The sequence below is a fragment of the Macrotis lagotis genome, chromosome 3, assembly GCF_037893015.1.
Source record: "Macrotis lagotis isolate mMagLag1 chromosome 3, bilby.v1.9.chrom.fasta, whole genome shotgun sequence".
Classification (NCBI taxonomy): domain Eukaryota; kingdom Metazoa; phylum Chordata; class Mammalia; order Peramelemorphia; family Peramelidae; genus Macrotis; species Macrotis lagotis.
The window spans coordinates 39,725,880-39,748,491 of NC_133660.1; the positions used below are offsets into that span (position 1 = coordinate 39,725,880).

The 22,612-nt window shown below is 36.7% G+C and overlaps 1 protein-coding gene and 1 long non-coding RNA gene across 5 annotated transcripts in view; one reads left to right on the forward strand and one right to left on the reverse strand.

Moving 5' to 3' along the window:
- SEPTIN11 (septin 11) overlaps positions 1 to 22,612 on the forward strand; it is a 168,070-nt gene that overhangs the window by 93,581 nt on the left and 51,877 nt on the right. For all 3 annotated transcript variants that reach the window (XM_074228545.1, XM_074228547.1, XM_074228546.1), the window contains exons 4-5: positions 8,174 to 8,360; positions 15,375 to 15,536. In XM_074228545.1, coding sequence (XP_074084646.1) covers positions 8,174 to 8,360; positions 15,375 to 15,536 — 349 coding nt within the window. The remainder of the gene's footprint in view (positions 1 to 8,173; positions 8,361 to 15,374; positions 15,537 to 22,612) is intronic.
- Positions 1 to 22,612, reverse strand: part of LOC141517500 (uncharacterized) — a 70,926-nt gene that overhangs the window by 41,060 nt on the left and 7,254 nt on the right. The gene's annotated exons all lie outside the window — the stretch shown is intronic.

Sequence of the window (22,612 nt, forward strand, 5' to 3'; positions counted from 1 at the left end):
GAATTTCCTCACCATGTGAAGACACCAAGCCCCCTAAGTTACTGATAGATGTAAGCATCCAGGGATTTCAACATCATCAAAGCATCCCAGCACTGAACTACCTGATTGACTGAATTGACTGAAATCAGTAAGGACAGTTTTGCTCATGTCTTGTTCTCTACCCCGTTACAGAGTGAAAGGGAAAAGGACATTTAGGGAACTTATAGAGTAGGGGAGGAGATTGTTGCTTAGATCTTGCAAAGTCATTTTGCCATCTCTCAAATAAATACAGATTTGGCTCTTCCTTGCATTCAGTGTACAGTTTTCCTCAACCATATTACCAAGAAGTGATTGTTAAAAATTTTCATAGGAGCATGGATCTAGAGCTGGAAGGAAAACTTAGAAACTATTTAGAGTAACCTCATTTTACAATGAGAAACTGAAGCATGGAGTTTTAGGAACCTGCCTGTAGGAAATAAGAGCCACAAGTTGCGCCCAAGTCTTTTAACCTCCAAATTCAGCATTCATTTCATGCTCTTCCTATAAATGGGGGAAGGAACTTTAGCAGAATTTGTCCCCAAAGTAGAAAGTAGCCTGAAATTTTTCCAGCATCATAGCCCTAGGAATGAATTGCCACCCCAGGGAAATTTAGTTCCTCATCTAGAAGCTTTCTTCCATGGTGAGCTGGTCAGAACAGTTGACCACATTCCTATGGCTCAAGAATTCTTTAAGAGAGTATCTGACTCACTGGGATCAAATAATGCATCGTTTCCAAGGAGACCCAAAACAGGAAATGTGATCGTAACCTAGATACCAATTGTTGTTCAATTTAATTTTTTAAAGTTACATTTTTGACAGATTACATAATCTTGCATGTGCATCAAATGGCTTTTTTCTCATTGTCAACTACCAACTCAAATTCTTGAAATATTCTAATAATTAAGTAGTATTCTAGAGATTTATTCAATTGTTCACAGTCATGTCTGACTCATTCACCATACTATCCATGGGTTTTTCTTGGCAAAGATGTTGGAGTGGTTTGCTATTTCCCTCTCCAGTGGATTAAGACAAACAGGTTAAGTGACTTGCCCAGGGCCACATAGCTAAGTATCTGAGGTTAGGTTTGAACTTAGCTCTTTCTAACTCCAGACCCAGCTCTATCAACTGAGCCATCTAGTTGCCCCCATCTATTTTAGGGATATCTTTAACAAACCCTACCTCAGAAGTATTTATATACCTTTGTGTTGATTATATATGGAGAAGAATGTGTTTCTTTTCCTAAATGTTTCACAAAACTCATTCCTACCTGATTTGGGGCTTAAGAGGCCACGATTAGAATTCAGGATATTAGTGTATAATGATTGTTGTAATAGAGGAGTGTGCATAGGTATGTTGTGCCAGGGGTTATCAGACAGGACAGGTTATAGTGAAGAGTTCTGACAATAGGTGATCCACCAGAGATAGCAAACCATTTCAGGATCTTTGCTGAGAAAACCTCATGGCTACTACTAGAATGATAAAAGAGACAACATCAGAAGATGAGCCCCTCTGGGCAGAAAGTATCTAATATGCTACTGGGGAAGAGGGGAGAACAATTACAAGTAGCTCAAGTACTAATGAAATCAAAGCTGGAAGGAAGCCCAGCTATGTATGTATGATGACAAAAGGAAAGTTAAATGCTATAAAGATTTATATTGCAGGGCGGCTAGGTGGCACAGTGGATAAAGCACCAACCCTGGAGTCAGGAGTACCTGGGTTCAAATCTGGTCTCAGACACTTAATAATGACCTAGCTGTGTGGCCTTGGGCAAGCCGCTTAACCCCATTTGCCTTGCAAAAACCTAAAAAAAAAAAAGATTTATATTGCATAGAAATCTGGAATGTCAGCTCTGGAATTGTCAGAACCACGGGTTCAGGATGTGATCAAAAAGGAGAATGGTTAAAAATTGAAATCTTGGGCATTAGTGAACTTAAATGAACAGGAATGTGTGAATTTAATTTAGATGTGGGCAAGAATCCCTTCGAAGAGTGGAGTAGCCCGTATAGTCAATAAAAGGATGAGAAAATGGGTGCTGATGTATAATCTCACAAATGACTCAATGATATCCCTTTGAAATCAAGGCAAACTGTTCAACATTCAATAATACAAATCTATGCTACAACCACTGATGTTAAAGAGACCAGAGTTGAAGACCTACCCACAAATTTCCTAAAGATTACAGCCCACCACCCCCACCCAAAGTCACATTCTTCCTAGGTGATTATAATGCAAAGTAGGAATTTCAAAAATAATTAAATACAGGCAACTTTGGCTTTGGAGTACAAAATGAAGCAGGCCAGAAACTAATCTAATAGAGTTTTGTTGAGATAACTTGCTAGTCTTAACAAATACTATTTTATAACAATTCAAAAAATGACTCCACACATGAATATCTTCAGGAGGTTAGGATAGAAATCAGATTGATTATACACTTTGTGGTCAAAGATGGAGAAATTCTATACAGTCAGTTAAAACAAGACCTAGAGCTGATTGTGACTGACATCTTGAACTTCTTAGTGTAAAATTTAGACTTAAACTGAAAACAAGTAGGGAAAACCAACAAACTCTATAGGTGTGACCTAATATCCCTGAAGTGAAGGTGATCAATAGATTTAAGAGATTAGTTATGGAGAGAACCTGAAGATTGTGGACATGGGTTTACAATATTGTATAAGAGGCAGCAACAAAAAACATTCTAGAAGAAAAGAAGAGCAAAGGTTTGATAAGGCTTTACAAAATAGCTGGTAAAAGAAAGAAAGGAAAAGGAGAAAGAGACAGATATCCCCAACTGCATGAGGAATTGGAGAGAATTAATTCAAAGAGATATAAAGCTTTTCTTAAAATGATCAATAAGAAAAAAAAAGAATAGGAAAGAAATCTCTTCAAAAAAATTAGAAATATCAGAGAAAGTTTTATGTAAAAATGGCCATAATTGAAGACAATAATGGTGGGAACTTAATAGAATCAGAAGAGATTAGGAAGAGGAGGCCTGAAGAGATCAAAGAACTATTCAAGAAACATCTTATTATCGGTGATAACCGTGGTGGTATGGTTACTGATCTAGAGCCTGGCATCCTGGAAAATAAAGTCAAGTGGGTCTTGGGAATTCACTGCTAACAATAAGGTTAGTGATGGAATTCTGAGCTATTTAAAATCCTAAAACTTCTTGCTGTTAAATACAACACTAGAAAATGAAGAGAAATTAAGAAGCCTCCTAGTGGTTAGGGGAAAGGAGAGTATAATAGCTGGCTTGAAACTTAACATCCAAAAAACTAAAATCTTGACAGCTGTTTCCATCACTTCCTAGCAAATAGAGGAAGAAGAAATAGAAGCAAATGTCAGATTTTATATTCTTGGGTTCAAACTTTACTGCAGAAAGCAACTGTAGCATGAAAGTAAAAGACTGGCTCCTTGGAAGGAAAGTTATGGCAAATCTGGGCATACTGAAAAGTAGAGATCACCTTGTCAACAAAGATATGGTTTTCCAGTAGTAATGTATAGCTGTGAGAATTGAACAATAAGGAAAACTGAGCGCCACAGATTTGATGCTTTTGAACTGTGATATTGGAGAAGAATTTTGAGAGTCCCTTGAATGGCATGGAGATCAAATCAGTCAATACTTAAGAAGAAATTATTAATTCAAGCTATTCACTGGAGGGTCAGAACCTTGAAGCTATTAAATACTTTGGCAATATGGTGAGAAAATGGAACTCATTGGAAAAGACCCTATTGTTGAGAAAGATTGAAAACAAAAGGAAAATGGGATGACAGAGGATAAGATAGATAATAATATAATGGAATCACTGAACATAAACTTGACCAGAATTCAAGAGATAGGGAAGGTTAGAAGATCTGGCATACTATGGGCCATGGGATCACAAAGAATTGGACTAAATAACAATGTTTAAAGATACTTTTCAACTCTGAGTACTATGTTGGAGTTGGGGGGGAAATGGACTAATTAGGTTTTTATTTTAATATTTTTTTCATTGAATAAAAACCTCAATAATAATACTGGCTAGAATTTATATAATTCTTTAAGGTTTTCAGGAATGCTTTGCAGATATCTCATTTGCTCCTCACCACAACTCTGGGAGGTAGGAGCTATTGTCATTCCCAATTTACAGATGATGAAACTGAGTCTGAGAGGAGTTAAATGACTTGTCCAGGTTCACACAGCTATCCTGAGGCAGTATTTGAACCCAGCCCTTCCTGACTCTAGTACCACACTTCATACACTGTTACCTAGCATCTTCCTATGGGAGATGTGATATAAGTTCTGGTGACTTATGTAAAGTCTTTCAAAGTTGTGACTTTACGTTATTGTGGTCTGCAGAAATTCTTCTCCTAGTTCTAGTCACCTCATTCTGCTTTAGTTCATATAAGTCTTTCCAAATAATTCTGAAAAAACTTCTTTAAATCTTTTTTTAAATAGCACAATAATATTCTACTAATTCACATAATCATTATTTCTTCTGCCATTCCCCATTTGGTGGGCATCCCTGTATTTTCCAATTTTTTTTTTGTCATTGTAAAAGAGTTTCTCTAAGTCTTAATAAGGCCTCGTCTAGTTTTAGGAAGTTGAAGATAGAGCAGATGGCAATGACCTGTGATAAAAATGGATAGTCAGAGCCAGGAGTAGAATATTTTGCACACAACTTTCACATACTGCTTTATCTTATCTGGTTTAAATGTTCAGTTTTCCTTGGAAAGAGAGGAGGGAGTAGAGAAAAATCACCTCTCATTACTTCTAGAGTTGGTACATACATGAGAAATGTAAATTCAAGAGAAAGATGACATGCTTCTTTAAAATGTAGGAAATTAATGGGGGAAGGGGATGCAGAAATAGCTTTCGATTAGATGATTTGATTAAGGTTCCCTATCTACCCTCTCTGATGTTATTATAATACAAAGTATTTTTAAGGGGCCACATTTAACATAAGGAAGGATTCTTTTTTTTTTTTTTTTTTGGTAAGGAATGGTTAGCAAAGGTCAAAGACCTTTATTAAATTGTTTTCTTTATTACTAGGGATGCAGAGAACCAGGAATCAGATTAGAATTCAGAAAGGGTTAGAGAAATAATAAAAGACTCTAGGCCAGGAACTGAACCCTGCCGATGTATGACTAATAAAAGAAAAACATTTCAGTAGGTTCCTTGAAGTTTTCACTTTCAGTAATATATTTGAAAGCAATTATCCAAACTATTTTTTAGTTTGTTGTGGATTCTGGGAATTTGTGATCACAGTCCTAGTTGGGTCAGAATCTTTGGGTGGGTATGAAACATATCTAAGCCAGCTCCTGGGGGTATAGCACTCTTGGAAAGAAGATGTTGAAAACTAATTAGACTTCACTGTACTATGGAAAGAGGTTAGTGTATCAGTGGAGTGGTTTGTTCTATTCCCTAAAACAAAAGTATGGGCTCAGTTGCAGATTAGAGTTATTATCCAGGGAGGAATCACAGAACGTTAGAGCTGGAAATATCATCTAAATGTCATCTGGTCCTTTCCTTCAAGGTCATAAAATGTAATAATATGGTAATAAAATGGCAGGGCCCAGACTCAAACCAGGTCTTTTCTTCAAGAAGATTCTCTTGTCACAGTATGAAGCCACCCCCCTTGGATGAAATGGATCCTTTTGAAAGTTTTTTGATATTTTCACTTGTGCTTTAAGACTGGTAGGCTATGGGAAGTTTGACCTTTGTCATATTCTGCTTGGCACCAAAGGGCAGAAGTAGGAGAAGTGAGTGGATATTACAAAGTATATTGAAACTTAATATAACTAGAATTCTAATTCTCAACAATCAGAACTTGGCATTCGTATAATGGACTGTTTTCTGGGGCAACTAGGAAGAACAGTGGGTTAAGTCCAAAAGACCTGAGTCTAAATCCAGCTTCAGACATACTGGATATGTGACCCAAGAAAGTAACTTCACCTCTGCCTCAAATCACACATCTATAAAGCAAGGTTAATAATAACATCTATCTATGGTGAATGAAAGATATTTGATAAGACTTAGTTGGAAAATGCCAACCACATCCAAAGGAAAAAAACTGAGTCTGAATGAAGACCAAAGCACACTGTTTTCACTTTTTAAACCTTGTTTTAAAGGGGCGGCTAGGAAAGTTAAATGCTGTAAAGATTTATATTGCCAGGCGGCTAGGTGGTGCAATGGATAAAGCACTGGCCCTGGAGTCAGGAGTACCTGGGTTCAAATCCGGTCTCAGACACTTAATAATTACCTAGCTGTGTGGCCTTGGGCAAGCCACTTAACCCCATTTGCCTTGCAAAAACCTAAAAAAACCCCCTTGTTTTATGTTTTTATTCTCATTTTTTTTCTCTTCAGTTATGAGTCTTCTTTCACAATATGACTTACATGGAAATATGTTAAAGATGGTTGTACATGCCCAATGTATATCGCATTACTCACTGCCCTGGTGAGAGTGGAAGGAAGGAAGGGTGTTAGAAGAAAATAGAACTCAAAAGCTTGCAAAAGGATGAATGTTGAAAACTAAATTTGCATGCAATTAAATAAAATCATATTTATAACCTTAAAGAGCTGTAGTAATATTAGCTATAATTATTTTTAGCCTCTCTTGAGAACCTTTAAAAGTTTTACTGATGTCATCTTTACTTCAATCTCACTTCCAATTGACTTCCCTTACCATCCTAGACCGTACAGGAGAATCCTTTTTTGTAACCATGGGCCATATCTGACAATATATGACTTATTCTGTCCCTGTAGTCCACTGCCTCTTTGACGAGAGATAGGAGCTTTTCACTGCAGGACCTCAATAGTATCTGAATAACCACTTGTTAAGAAAATTGCTTATCAGGGAAAGGGGGATGTAGATTAATGTTGAATTATAGCTTGTAACAGTTGTACTCTGAGGTCCCTTCCAACAAATACAGTTTTTGATTCAATAAAATTCTTGAGACATCATTTTGTTTATGTGCATACTATGTATTGATTGAACACTTGAATTGAAATATATATTGTATGAAAATGACACCCAGCAGCATTTGGTCTTTAGTTTTGTTTTTAGCTTTCTCCCACATTGCTCTGATTGCTTTTTTCTTCCTTCTCATTTTAAAATAAGTTTCCTTCCAAGGGTGTCATGGAATCAAGAGGTTTGGTTTTTTTTTCCTCTCAGGGCCCAGATTGTTGAAACACAGTAGATTTTGGCTTCATAATATTTATAATGTTTACTAGTGTGATGGTGAATCAAATGCTTGGAGAAATGAATGAATGGCCCTCATTGGGCATGCAAGCACAAATAATCACTGCTGCATTTGTTAAGGTATTTTCGAAGTTACCCTTAAAAAGGGTTTCTGTATATCCCTAGGACTTAACAGCAATGACCAACTAGATTCCTGGAGAGAATCTGAGCCATTAAACATTTGCAGTGTTATTCCTGATAGTAGCATTGTCTTCATAATTGCGGTTGTAGTCAGCTTTTTAGTTTTTAATATATGTGCTAATATTCCCCAAAAGATAGTAACAATATCCAAAATTGATAGCAAAGAATTTGAGATACATTATATGATACTTGGCGAAGAAGACAAATACAAATTTTACTTTTTCTTGGGCCAATATTAAATCCTATTTTAGGGGTGGCTAGGTGGCACAGTGGATAGAGCACTGACCCTGGAGTCAGGAGGACCTGAGTTCAAATGTGGACTCAGACACTTAATAATTACCTAGCTCTGTGGCCTTGGGCAAGCCACTTAACCCCCCTTGCCTTGCAAAACAAACAAAAACCTATTTTAATTCTCTTAACTTATATCAGATAATGGAGGTAGAGACAGAATCTGAAAATATAGTGTGTGTGGCAAGGGGAACTAGCCTCCCAGAAATACCAATGTGGTGTGATGGGATTAGTTTAATTATCATCAACTATCCAGATTCATTCTGAATTGTGTAAAAAAAGGGTAAAGGGATCATACACTAGATATTGTTTGACTTTCAGATTTTCTAAGGTGGTTGAGGGGAAAAAAGATTGTAGCAGGGAAGCTGGATAGGGCAGACTTCTTATTAGGTGAGTAGCATAAAAATGGAGTCCAGTAAAGTAAATAAGATATTTGAAGTAAAAATATAGTTTTAAACTCTATAGAAATGTGAGTTCTTGTTTTTGTTGTTATTTTCTTATCATTATAGCTATAAACCAATAGTAGAATATATTGACGCACAATTTGAAGCTTACCTACAAGAGGAATTGAAGATCAAGCGTTCTCTGTTCAATTACCATGACACCCGCATCCACGCCTGCCTTTATTTCATCGCTCCCACTGGACATTCTCTGAAGTCCCTCGACCTTGTCACCATGAAGAAACTGGACAGCAAGGTACTCACTGGCACAAAACTGCATTCTTTCTAGGTGATCTCTGTCCTAAAATAATGTGTCCTTGGAGCAATTTTGACTCTTTAACTACAGGCAATTGATTCATTTTTGTTTGTTTGGTATCTGAGGAAAATCCCTCAAAATTTCTTTGGTTTATCATGCAATTTGTATTGTTGGGTTAAATTTTAACCCCCATCATTGTAAAAGCATTGTTTTACAACTTTGGAGTATCTGAATTCTGTCTCTGATAAAGTAGAGGAGAGAGAGAAGACAATTAGAAGAATCAAAATCGGGTATTTGAAACAGCAGTAGAGGTTTTTATTTATCTACTTTTGAATTTTACAATTTACCTCCTAATCTTGCTTCCCCCTCCCCGCCGCAGAAGGCAGTCTGTTAGTCCTTGCATTGTTTCCATGGTATACATTGATCTAAGTTGAATGTGATGAGAGAGAAATCATATCCTTAAGGAAAATAAAAGTATAAGAAATAGCAAAATTACATAATAAGATTATGGAATTTTTTTCACATAGATAATATTACTTTATTGAAGTTTTATAATCATGAAATTTGACTATTTAAATATTTGAAAAGAATTTCCTGGTCAAGAATTTTTCTTGTAGAAAGCAGGATTGTTTTTTCCAATTGTTTACCAGATGATGACATGGAAATTAAATAGAGTTAAGACAAGGGTGAATTCATCTGTGAGCCCATTATGCTAGATTTCTTTAGATTATGGTAAACAGATTCCAAATAGACATCAATAAGTATTCATTGATTTATATCTGATTTTAATTGCTATATCCACTTATATCTAACTTTTAAACATGTAACTGAGATCCGAAAATAATCTTTGACTATTTCTTTAAGAAAGATTTAATTTATTTTGAGCTTTACAATTTCCCCCCTATTCTTGCTCCCCTCCCACAGAAGGCAATCTGTTTCCATGATATGCATTGATCTAAGTTGAATGTGATGAGAGAGAAATCATATCCTTAAGGAAGAAAAATAAAGTATAAGAGAGAACAAGATCAGACAATAAGATATCAGTTTTTTTTCCCCCTAAATTAAAGGGAATAGTCCTTGGTCTTTGTTCAAACTCCACAGTTCTTTCTCTGGATACACAGTTCTCCATTGCAGACAGCCCCAAATTGTCCCTGATTGTTGCACTGATGGAATGAGTGAGTCCATCAAGATTGATCATCACCCTCATGTTGTTGTTAGGGTGTACAGTGTTTTTCTGGTTCTGCTCATCTCACTCAGCCTCAGTTCATGCAAATCCCTATAGGCTTCCCTGAATTCCCATTCCTCCTGGTTTCTAATAGAGCACTAGTGTTCCATCACATACATATACCACAGTTTGTTAGCTTCCCTGAATTCCCATTCCTCCTGGTCTCTAATAGAACAATAGTGTTCCATCACATACATATACCACAGTTTGTTAAGCCATTCCACAATTGATGGGCATTCACTCTTTTTCCATTTCTTTGCTACCACAATCAGGGCTGCTATGAATAATTTTATACAAGTAATGTTTTTACAAACCTTTTTCATCATCTCTTCAGGGTACAGACCCAATAGTGGTATTGGCTGGATCAAAGGGTATGCACATTTTTGTTGCCCTTTGGGCATAATTCCAACTTTTTCTCCAGAAAGGTTAGATGAGTTCACAGCTCCAGCAACAATGTATTAGTGTCCCAGATTTCCCACATCCTTTCCAACACTGATCATTGTCCTTTCTGGTCATATTGGCCAATCTGAGAAGTGTGAGGTGGTACCTCAGAGAAGATATAATTTGAATTTCTCTAATAAGTAGTCATCTAGAGCAATTTTTCATATGACTATGGATCGCTTTGATTTAGTTTTTTAAAAATCTTTAAATAGGATTTGTATGTGTGTATATATATGTTCATTTTATATATATATATGTATGTATATACAATTGTATGCACAGACACACATAATACGAACACATATACATACACATGGGTGGGAGACTTTGCATTAATTGCAAATTTAGAGAAAACTAGATTTTTTAAAAAATGGTTTCCTGTCTAAAATTGTATACTCCAGTCACTCATTTGGGAGAGAGGCTGCATGGTGCCATATTCCCTTTACTACTGCAAAAAAGTCTCATTTTTATGAATTATATAGTCAATTTCTTTCATGAATTATGGTGGCTATGGCTGAAAAAAATTAACCACTTGGCTTCAATGAGGTGAGAACCATGACCAGGCATATATCTGAATTTTGAAGCCTCTTCCTTTTGGAACTGTTAAAACTTGTGATCTGTTGGGATCTTAAAAAACCCTGGTCAAGATCTATAGCACTAGAGGAAAGAATACTGGATTTGGAGTCAGAGGGCCCTCTGCTCAAGTTTTAATTCTGCCACAGAGACTAGCCTTTGAGGGCATTAAAGCTGCTCATCTTGGAAAATTAGGGGGATGACCCTAAAAAAAGTTTGGGATGGGTCTCTGGATATCAACCTACCAAGATGCCTTCTTACCCATGAGCTACCCAGAAAAGGCCCCACCATCAGAATAGGGCTCCTCTGATTTCCCCATTGCACTGAATCAAAGGATCTTGTGGTGGCCTGAAAGAATTAACTGAACTTTCATAGTTCTGAACTCTTGGAAGAATTTGACTCACTTTTAGTAAAATTTAAAACTGAAGCTCAACACCGCTACCATGGGCTAGCTCAAGTTCTCTGAACCCAAGCTTTTAATTTCTCATAGCTTCACATGATGTGAGTGCTTGAGATCAGAGCAAAAATCTCTGATTTTTGAGTAGGAATAGAGAGCTTTTGACTCAAAGTATAGCCCACTTAAGTCTTATCTACACAACACAGCAATAATTGTACTGAGTCAGCCCACCTCTAGTCATTTCCTCACAGAAGTATTGTTAAGCCAGAAAAATGAAGTGGATTAGCAAATGTGGCAAATCCAAAAGGAAAAAAAAAACCTTTAAGGATTTTTTTTTCTGCCTCAGCTTCACCCTCCATTTATTACCCTTCCACCCCATCCCCAAACAAGGATTCCAATAAAAATTATTCTACATAGCAAAGCTGAGAAACAAGCATTCTGACTTTGAGGGACTTATAGGTTAGTGTAGCATACTAGAAAGAATCATGGATTTAGGTTTGCTTTCTTTCTTCCCTCTTTCCTAAGTGATTTAATCAGGGTTATACACTTAATAGGTTTCTGAGTCTGCATTTGAACTCAAGTCTTCTCAATTCCAGGGTACCACCTAGTACCCCATTGGAGTATTTTTTTCTTTTTTTGAATATTCTTTTTTTTAAGGGTTTTTTTTTTTTTGGCAAGGTAAATGGGGTTAAGTGGCTTGCCCAAGGCCACACAGCTAGGTAATTATTAAGTGTCTGAGACCAGATTTGAACCCAGGTATTCCTGACTCCAAGGCCAGTGCTTTATCCACTACGCCACCTAGCCACCCCTGCCCCTGAATATTCTTTTTTTTTTTGTTTTAAATAAAGTTTTATTTATATTTTGTATTTTTACATCATCTAAATTCTTGCTTGTATTCATTCCTCTGTTTCAACCCCTGGCAAGCCTTTGTAACAAGTTATTTTAAAAAATTAGTAAAACCAATTAATACATGCCAAAATGGTCTGACAATATATGTAATTTTCTACATCTGTGAATCGCCCCTGAATATTCTTAAGAAAAACATTGTGACTAAAAATTTCTTGCCTTTTTTTCTCATTCTGCAATATGCTCATGGAAGAGGGTAAATGATTAGCTTATGAATAAATGCTTTTATTATTAGTAGTAGTAATAACATAATTAATAACATGATAAAATAACCCAATAAGGTTATTTTATAGTATAATACAATATAGCTTATGTTATGCTGTTATGTTATAATGTTATCACACACTAACATGTTGACATTATTATGTTAATATTAATATTAGCATGCCTGGCTCCTTATTGAGACAGACCAGAAGCTTGCAAATAATGCAAGAGATCCTAGATTTTCTTCTGGAAGGGTGAGGACATCTACTTCACTTCCTTATTTTACAGATGAGGAAATTGATGCTACCACAAGATAAAGGTGACACAAGTAATGTAATATATACAGATTTGGGATTCAAATCCAGATCTGGCCACATCCAATTTAGAATACTTTCCATTGTATTACACTGCCTCCCTAAGGATAAAAAGAGAATCAAATGAATAGAGTCAGCCATCTCTTAAAAAAAAAAAAGAAAGGAAATCTTTCTGGTTTTCATTATATTCTTGTCCTCTGATTGACTTACCACTAAACTTGTAATAAAGATAAATTGCTACAGATCACAGGTTGAATCTCTTTTTAACTGCCAGTAGAGGACAGAAATTGGATCATTAATTTTGGAAAGTGAATATTAGAATTCTGTAGGTTCATTATTAATAACCAGTGCAACAAATATACTATCTATATTTTAGGGCTTTATATGCAAATAATACAAAAGTCTCTTTTTTTACCTCTTGCATTATATGTCAAATTTTGAATGAAATTTTGTAAAATTCAAGAGAATTTTCTGTTTTATTTTGGACAATATAGAGTGATTTTTTTTTCTTTTTAATAAGTATTTTCTGATTTCATTTGTTTTTGCATCATTTTGAATTCTGAATATATCCCTATCTTTCCCTTTCTGGATCTTTTAATGAAGAATTAAATGAAACTAATCAATATATAAATTAGATCTGATAGAATATGTAGTGATCTATTATACCTATAGTCCTTCATTCTTTTTTTTTTTTTTTAAGGTTTTTAGCAAGGCAAATGGGGTTAAGTGGCTTCTTGCCAAGGCCACACAGCTAGGTAATTATTAAGTGTCTGAGACCGGATTTGAACCCAGGTACTCCTGGCTCCAAGGCCAGTGCTTTATCCACTATGCCACCTAGCCGCCCCTCCTTCATTCTTTAAAAAAAAAGAGTTGAATCCAAATGGATACAGGATTTAGACAGGAAAAAAAATATTATAAGCAAATGAGACGATCAAGGACTAGTTTACCTGTCAGATCTCTGGAAAGGGAAGCAGTTTATGACTAAGGACGAAATGGAGAACATCACTAAAAACAAACTAGATGATTTTGATTACATTAAATTAAAAAAGCTTTTGCACAGACAAAAACCACTGTAACCAAGATCAAAATAAATGTAATAAACTGGGAAACAGTCTTTACAGCTAATGATTCTGACAAAGGACTCATTTCTAAAATATACAGAAAACTAAGTCAAATTTTTTTTTAAAAAAAGCCATTCTCTAATTGACAAATGGTCAAAGGATATGCAAAAGCAATTTACAGATGAGATCAAAGCGATCCATAGTCATATGAAAAATTGCTCTAAATCATTACTTATTAGAGAAATGCAAATTAAAGCTCCTCTGAGGTACCACCTCATGCCTCTCAGACTGGCCAATATGACCAGAAAGGACAAAGATCAATGTTGGAAGGGATGTGGGAAATATAGGACACTATTACATTGTTGGTAGAGCTGTGAACTCATCCAACCTTTCTGGAGAGAAATTTGGAACTACACCCAAAGGGCAACAAAAATGTGCATACCCTTTGATCCAGCAAAACTACTACTGGGTTTATACCCTGAAGAGATGATGAAAAAAGGGTAAAAACATCATTTATACAAAAATATTCATAGCAACCTTGTTTGTGGTGGCAAACAATTTAAGTGAATGTCCTTCAATTGTGGAATGGCTTAACAAACTGTGGTATATGTATGTCATGGAACACTATTGTTCTATTAGAAACCAGGAAGGATGGGAATTCAGGGAAGCCTGGAGGGATTTTGCATGAACTGATGCTGAGAGACATGAGCAAAACCAGAAAAACACTGTACACCCTAACAGCAACTTGAGGGTGATGATCAACCTTGATGGACTGGCTCATGTCATCAGTGCAACAATCAGGGACAATTTGGGCCATCTGCAATGGAGAATACCATCTGTATCCAGAGAAAGAATTGTGGAGTTTGAACAAAGACCAAGGACTATTACCTTTAATTTAGGGGAAAAAACCTGATATCTTATTGTCTGATCTTGTTATCTCTTATACTTTGTTTCTTCCTTAAGATTTCTCTCTCATCATAATCAATTTGGATCAATGTACAACATGGAAACAATGTAAAGACTGGCAAACTGTCTTCTGTGGGGGTGGGGGAGGGAAGTAAGATTGGGGAAAAATTCTAAAACTCAAAATAAAGTCTTTAAAAGGAAAAAAAGTTGAATTTTCTCCTCTTCTTCAGCTTGATTATTCTTATTGCATTCTTCAATTTCTGAGGCATCTTATCATTTTTTTTCCATTTACATCATGGGAGTCCTTCTTGTTTTGTTGTTTCAGCTTCCCTCACTTCACACCAATTCATATAATTCTTCCCATGTCAAGAAAATGTTCAAGTTGTTGAAACTATTTTCATTCTGATGAATGCTTATTTGTTCTTTCTAGCATTTTTTAGGCAATCAGAAAAGAGAATTGATTGCTTAGGCTCTAAGTGTTTGTTTTTAGCTTCCTTACAAGTGCTGACTGCAGTGCTGCTATAATTCTCACTTCAGAGATCCCCAAGAACAGATGGCCATCGTTCCCTTAAGAAGGTGGGGCAGAGAGCTCATTTGCCAGCACAGGTCTAAAGAGTGGGTGGTTTCTTTCCTGTGTTACAGTTATTTGTCTTTGACTGAATGACTGAACTTCCTTTTTAGCCTTTAGAAAAAAAAAATGACTTGTACCAGGGAGGAAATGACAAGCCATTCAAATGTGACAAACTGTATTTCTCTGAAGCCAGAGTAGTTTAACCCTTCGCTTGGAGGAAGGAGTTAAATCACAAAGGGGACAGGATCAAATGTCTTATTAAATTGCATTTTAGGAGATGATCTGATGTTTATTTGGCACTTATTTTCAGGGTGGTTTGGTATTTTTTTTTGCTACTTTTCATTCGTCTGATCTATTGCTTCTGTAGCTTTCTAAGCACGTTGCAGTCTAAAAGTAGGCTTTTCTTTAAATTGTAGGTGAACATCATCCCCATCATAGCAAAAGCAGACACCATTGCCAAAAACGAGCTTCATAAATTCAAGAGCAAAATCATGAGTGAACTCGTCAGTAATGGTGTTCAGATATACCAGTTCCCTACAGATGAAGAGACGGTGGCAGAGATCAACGCAACAATGAGTGTAAGTTGGTTAAGGAGAATGAATGCTTGTACTAGTACAGCTTGGTGTGTCTGGCAGGCAATATCCAGTTATACCTTATTCTGAAATAATTTTGTTCTCTGACCTTGGACAAGCCACTTTAACCCCCTTGGTTCAATTTCCTCAAATGTATAACGGGAGACTTGGAAAAACTGAGGTCCCTTCCATCTTGAATGTTTTGTGATGTCTATGTTTCATTAGGAAAAAAATGAAACTACCAAGGCCAACATTCTATAACTAGTTTCCTACCTGTCTGACTGCTCCTCAGTCTCCTTTTAATCATCCTCCACGTCATATCCACTAATTGTAGGTATACCCCAAGGCTTTGTCTTTTCCTCTTTCTGTGCCTTCTCACTTGGGAATCTTGGTGATCAGCTTCCATGGTGCTTATCATCTGTATAGATGATTCTTGAGTCTGTTTATCCATCCTCATCCTTTCTCCTTCCCTCTGGTCTTGCACCTTCAGTTGCCTCTCAAACTGGATCTCCTACAGACTTCTCAAATGCATCATGTCCAAAACAGAACTCCTCATCTTTCCCCTACTCCCAAGGCTTCCCCCTCACCCGACTTCTTTATTACTGTTGAGGGAACCGCCAGACTCCCAGTTACCCTGGTTGACCTGGACTCAGCAGCTCAGTAGCATCCTTGACTCCTCACTTTCACTCACTCCCTATATCCAGTCTGTTGTCAAGTCTTGTAGCTTCTCCCTTCTCCAGCACCTCTTATCTTAATCCCTTCCTCTTCCCTCATACAACCTTGATGCCCATACTGTTGCAGGAACTGCTGGTTGATCTCTCTGCTATAAATACTCTTCCCATTGCAGTTCATCCCCTGTTCAGTTGAAAGGGTGGGCTTCCTAAGGCACAGTCTAACTATGGTGCACACATCCCCTCTCCATTCAATGATCTTTTCATGGCTCCCTTTTAAAAAAATTCCAGGAGCACTTAACCCATCGCCTTAAAATAAATTTGTAAAAATTTTTTTTAAAAATAGGGGCAATGAGAAAATCTTGCCTGACTTTTTAATGCCATTCATATCCTGGTCCCTTCCTTTTTTTCCCTTTTTTTAGGATTTTTTCAAGGCAAATGGGGTTAAGTGGCTTGCCCAAGGCCACACAGCTAGGTAATCATTAAGTGTCTGAGACCGGATTTGAACTCATGTACTCCTGACTCCAGGGCCGGTGCTCTATCCACTGTGCCACCTAGACACCCCAAGATAATTTCTAACCTTCATTTCTTTTTAGTTTTTGCAAGGCAGTGGGGTTAATTGGCAAGTGTCTGAGGCTGGATTTGAACTCAGGTACTCCTGACTCTAGGGCCAGTGCTCTATACACTGCGCCACCTAGCTGGGGGCATTCCTACATTTCTTACGCCTTATCTTCTTGCCACATCCTATCCCATCCTATGCCAATGGTGTCCTGACTCTTCCTAGCACACAATACTCCCATCTTCTGTTTCTCTTCATTGTCTGTCTCCCAGACCTAGCGTTCTCCTGCTCCTCTGCCCTTAAATTCTCTGGATTTTCTTCATAATTCAGCTTAGATCCCACTTTTTCCCAAGAAGACTTTCCTGCTTCCCCATCCCCAAATATACCCACTGAGGGTGCCTTCTCTCAGTGTAACAACCTTCCATCCACTTTGTCTTTATCCATTGTGGATAAAGTTTAGCATAGGGCCCAGCATAGAAGAAATGTTTAATAAATTCTTGTTTGATGAACTGAAAGGAAATGGGCATCTACCTTCTTACCCTCCTGTTGATGAACAAGTATCTGCCTCTTGTGTCTCACATTGCTTCTTCTCTTCCCCCTTTTCTCCTTTCTTCCACCTTTCCTGTGTTGTTACATGAACAAGCATTTGAGGATATTCTCACTAATAAAAACCATCCAGATCTTTGAAAACGTGTCAGTCATCACATATCTCCATAGAGGCCCTGTTTCTTGCCATTTGGCACTTTTTGTGCTTCTATTTGTCCCATCCAGTCAGCTCTTGTTATTGTATAATCTACTGAATAGAAAAGAGCTATTTCATTTTCATATGGATGATATTTGTCTTTAGTTTTTCTTAATTCTGGTTTTTTTCCTAGGCAGCTGGTGGCACTGTGGTTAAAAGTTTGGGCCTCCAGTGGCTAGGTGGCGCAGTGGATAGAGCACCTGCCCTGGAGTCAGGAGTACATGAGTTCAAATCCAGCCTCAGACACTTAATGATTACCTAGCTGTGTGGCCTTGGGCAAGCCACTTAACCCCAATTGCCTTGGAAAAAAAAAGTTTGGGCCTGGAGTCAGAGTAACCATATTTCAGATCCAGCCTCAAATACTGTGGCTTGGGGCAAATCATTTATTCTTTGTCTCCGTTTCCTCATCTGAAAATTGGTAATATCACTTCACAGGGTTGTTGAGGTCAAATAAAATCATATTTTTAACAGTACTTTGCACAGTGTTTGGCTAGTATGAAAATGAGTTGTCTCCATGAACATAGGTCAAACAGCCCAGGAAGATGTAGGGTAGCAGGAGAAACCCATTTGGAATTTTCTTAATTCTTCATTTTCTGAAGTTGAGAGATTTGAGAAAAGCATGTGCAATAATTGTATTTCAATTTCAATGTTTAAAGAATGAAGCTTTTTTGTTAATCAAGGAATTTTTGTCATTGTGAACAATCCCTGCCCAATTGATCTTTTTTCCAAAATCTGCATTTTACAGAATCATAAAGTGTCACTTCAGCAAGGAAATGGAAGCCTGCAGAGGGAAAACCTGGGTCTTCTTATTCCCAGTGCTGTGATATTCTTATCTAGAGTTTGTCCATGAGCAAGACGGCCTAGATTCTTTTTGTTGCTTCAATTTTTCTAATGACCTTCTTATGTTAGAATCTTTCACAGAACAATTTCTTCTGTAAACAGTTGTCAATATAAGTGAGGTGAGATCTAAAAGGACTTTTTCACCCAGTGTGATTTTTTAAAAAATTTTCCTATGTGATTTAATCTCAGGGATTATTTTAAATGAGCTATATGCATATACTGCTTGCTGAATACGATATGGGAAAAACTGAAGCTGAGTTTTTATTAGTGATGAAAATTTTGATATTCTTCCTTTCCCTCAACCTCAATTAATGAAGTAACTTCAAAGAGGACCTAATCAATGGAAACACCTATATGAGCCAAGATCCATGCTAAATGCTGGCAATGGGATGATGAAAACCAACCAGTTCCTGAAAGAGCTTTTATTCCTTAGAGGGTGAGACTAGGTGACCTGATGAATCCCCCTAATCCAATGAGATTCTACAATCCTACAAGCAGTTTCAAGAGTCAATTTTAGGATTGTTCTGAATGTAGATCATGAATCTGAAATGAATTTTTAGATGACAAAAGATGTGTAAACAAATTCCAGTGGATCAATGTGGTAGATCTCAGTGGCTAAGTTGACCAAAGTCTCAACCAAAATGAATCATAAGTGGGACTTGAATCAAAGCCTTCCTCACTCTGAGGTTGACTCCAATATTGATCTGAATTCAGGCTGTACTTTTCCCCTACATTTGGTTTTTAGAAAACCCAAATTAGATGGGACTGTTAATCAAGCATTTATTTAAGTGCTGGAAGAATGGTGGTTTCCTTCAAAGCATTAGGAAAGTTTGGAAAAGAGGCTTGGGGGAAAGATAGTTTTATTTTGAATACATTGAGGTGGAGATATTTATGGAATGTCCAGTATATCCACTGGATAATTGGTAATGCAGAAAATAGTCATTCGGAGTTAGGCTGGATATCTAGAAATTCCCCTATAACATCAACTAAACTAAGGGTCTTAGACTGAATCTCTAGTCTAGACTATGTGTGGAATTTGATGTCACCATGTGAGAGTAGGTACACACACACAGAATTAAGGTGGATTCATAGGATGAGATAACAGAAGGACTGAGAAGGTAAGGAAAAAACCTTTAGAGAAAACACTGAAAAGAGGGCACTCCAAAAGGAAAAGAGAGGAAGTGGAGGCATTGAATATAGACTGCTTTTGCTAAGAGTAAAAGGGAGAAATCTGGAACTTGAATAGTTGCATCTAGTGAGAATTTTCTTTCAAAATGGCAGTGGTATAGGCAGAAGTCAGTAAATCATGAGAGATTAATGATTGGGAAGAGGGTTTAATAATGGGGCCTATCTGCAGGAGAGGGGAGGGGAGGGGTTGTAAAGATGGCCTTGGCATCTTTTATCAGAGACTGAGAGAAAGATGGCTAGAATGAAATGATGCCAAGAGGTTTAAAGATGTCGAGGAGAGGAAGAGAGAAAATTTACTAAAAATGGTCTGTTTTCTCAGTAGAGTTTGAGTCAAGATCTTTAGCTGGAGTGGAAAGGGGAATAGAGAGAGGTTAGAATGAAAACAATTCTTGAATAGCCTCTGTGTGGTGTGAGATAGAAAGTTGAGTTAAAATAAAATGACAGCCCAGTTTAAAAAAAAATCTGTAGTGGTTTCAGTCATCAGTTGTAGGATTTCTTCTACATCATTCAGCAGTATACCAGGGCCTAAGTGGAAGATGGTGATTGGATCAAGGATTATGTATATGGCAAGGCAGGAGCAGCTAGAAGAGACAGTGGTGAGTTGAACTGGAAACTACAGTGTGGCCACATTGATCCAATGGAACTTGTTTACACATCTTTTATCCTTTAAAAATTCCTTTCAAATTCATGATCTACATTCAGAATAATCCTAATATTGACCCTTGAAACTGCTTGTAATTGTGGAATGTCATAGAATTGGGGGGATTCATCAGATCATCTTGTCTCACCCTCTAAGGAATGAGGCTCCTTCAGGGACTGGTTGGTTCCCATCACCAGCATTTTGCATAGGGCTGGCTCATACAGGTGTTTCTATTGATAAGGTACTCCTTGAAATTAACTTTTTGTTTCATTTCAGCAACTAATAGTGTATCTAATGATTAGGGCCCAGTAAAAATTTTTCTTTTGAAGTTGTGAAAAATCATTAAAAATTCTGACCTCTTCGCTTCAAGTCCCATACTACCACTGAGGATGGAAAACAAATGAAAGTCATCTTCATCTCCATGAGTTCATTTTAGTCCTTAGCAAAAAACATTCCCTCCCGGAAGGATCTTGTATTAAGAGCTCACATAGAAGGGGCAGCTGGGTGGCGCAGTGGATAGAGCACTGGCCCTGGAGTCAGGAATACCTGAGTTCAAATCCGACCTCAGAGACTTAATAATTACCTAGCTGTGTGGCCTTGGGCAAGCCACTTAACCCCATTGTCTTGCAAAAAAAAAAATCACCTAGCCACTGCCTTGCAAACACCTAAAAAGAGCTCACATAAAGTGAAAAAGTCATCTAGGAACATTGATTTCTTAGTTTTTTCTTAGTAACATTCTAACATGTTAATATGTGGGGGTTTTGGAGGGGGATAGAAGTCCCCTTAGGCATCTGGGCTAGATAGTATTAACTGAAACAGTTCTGTTTGTTTCAAAGACTGAATTGTTCTTTAGAGAAAAGTGTATAAAGATTCGATTTGGTATAATCAGGAAAGTTTTCTTTATTTTATCCCTGTGATTTGGGTTTAGGGGATCTATATTAAATGTCTGGGAAAGCTTAAAGCTATTCAGTATTAAATTATGGGTTATTCTAGATTGGTTGTGATTTAGGTATTACCAGTTCTTTGGGAAGCAGTGTCAGATAATGAAAATCTAAATGAAGGATCTGCCTTAAGAAATACGTTAGCCAAGGTTTCTATTTGAAGGGAAGTTGTCTTCAAAGCATCACTGCTATTTACATATTTCTTGAATCTTCTAAATGCCTTAGTAACTTTAGAACTACTAACTTTTTTCTTAGGTCTATAATTCCCCACCACCCATCCAAATAAAGTGGTACATGGAATAAATTTCCTTTTAATGGTTTAAAAATTTTGTCATTCTGTACTTAATATATAATAAACACATTCTCATACACAGAACTGCAATCTCCACTCCAAATAGACTGCCTCTTTTTTAAAAAATAAAAATAAAAACAAACAAATAAATAAATAAATTCATCATGTTAGTTTCTGGTATGTTTGTAACTCCCACTAAATCTACTGCTGTTGTACTTATGTGTTTTATAACTCACTCTTGTCCTCCCCATTTAAAAATCTCTTCCTTGAATTAAAAAAAAACCTTTGTCAGATAAATCCTATCATGCAAAATCAATCCTCATTTTGTAGAAGATTGTGTTTCTCATTCTGCTTCTTTCCTAACCCCTCTACCAGGAGGTAGGTGGCAAGCTTTGTTGTTGGACTTCTGAGCTCATGGTTGGCATCTTTGGGGTTTTTTTTAACTACAATATTGTATTCACTTGTTCTCCTAGTCCTGTTAATTGCTCTCTACCTTTGTTTCTTTCAAACCATCCCTTTCAACATTTCTTATGACATCTATGTTTGGTTATGGTTCACAGACCATTTGTTTAATCATTATCCAACTGATGGACAGCCATTCTTTCTTTCAGTTCTTTGCTCCCACAAAAAAATATAACTATAAATATTTTTGAATATATGAATCTTTTTTTATTCCTTTGGAAGTGAGTCCAATAGTATTGTCACTTAGTCAAAAGCTGTGCACAATTGATTATGCATATTTTTTAAACAAAAGTTGAAATTAATTGTATTTTGAGTTATTTTTAAAGAAGTTCACAGAATCTTTTTTTAAGCTAGTTTAAGAAACCCCAAAGGCATGGAGAAGAGGGCAGAATCGGAGTTAGATTCATTACCTCAAGAACTAAAGAATAATTTTTAAAGTCATTTTGGATAATTTATAGTTAAAATGGAAAAGTTCAAAGAATGCAAATATTTAGGGTAAATGCTTCCCAGAAAAATTCAGGAGAAAAATCTACTTGATCAAATGATTTAGAATGGAAACTAGATTATAATGAATTTACTATTCTGAAAAACTTCCTTTCAGTTTCAATTTTACTTGTAGTCATGAAGAAATGATATCACAAAAGTGTTATTTTGGATTACTGACTCTGATGTAGTCCTCTATATGTACTCAATAGACAACAGCTGATAATTCAGTTAGAAAACATCCTACAAGTCCAATTGAATTAC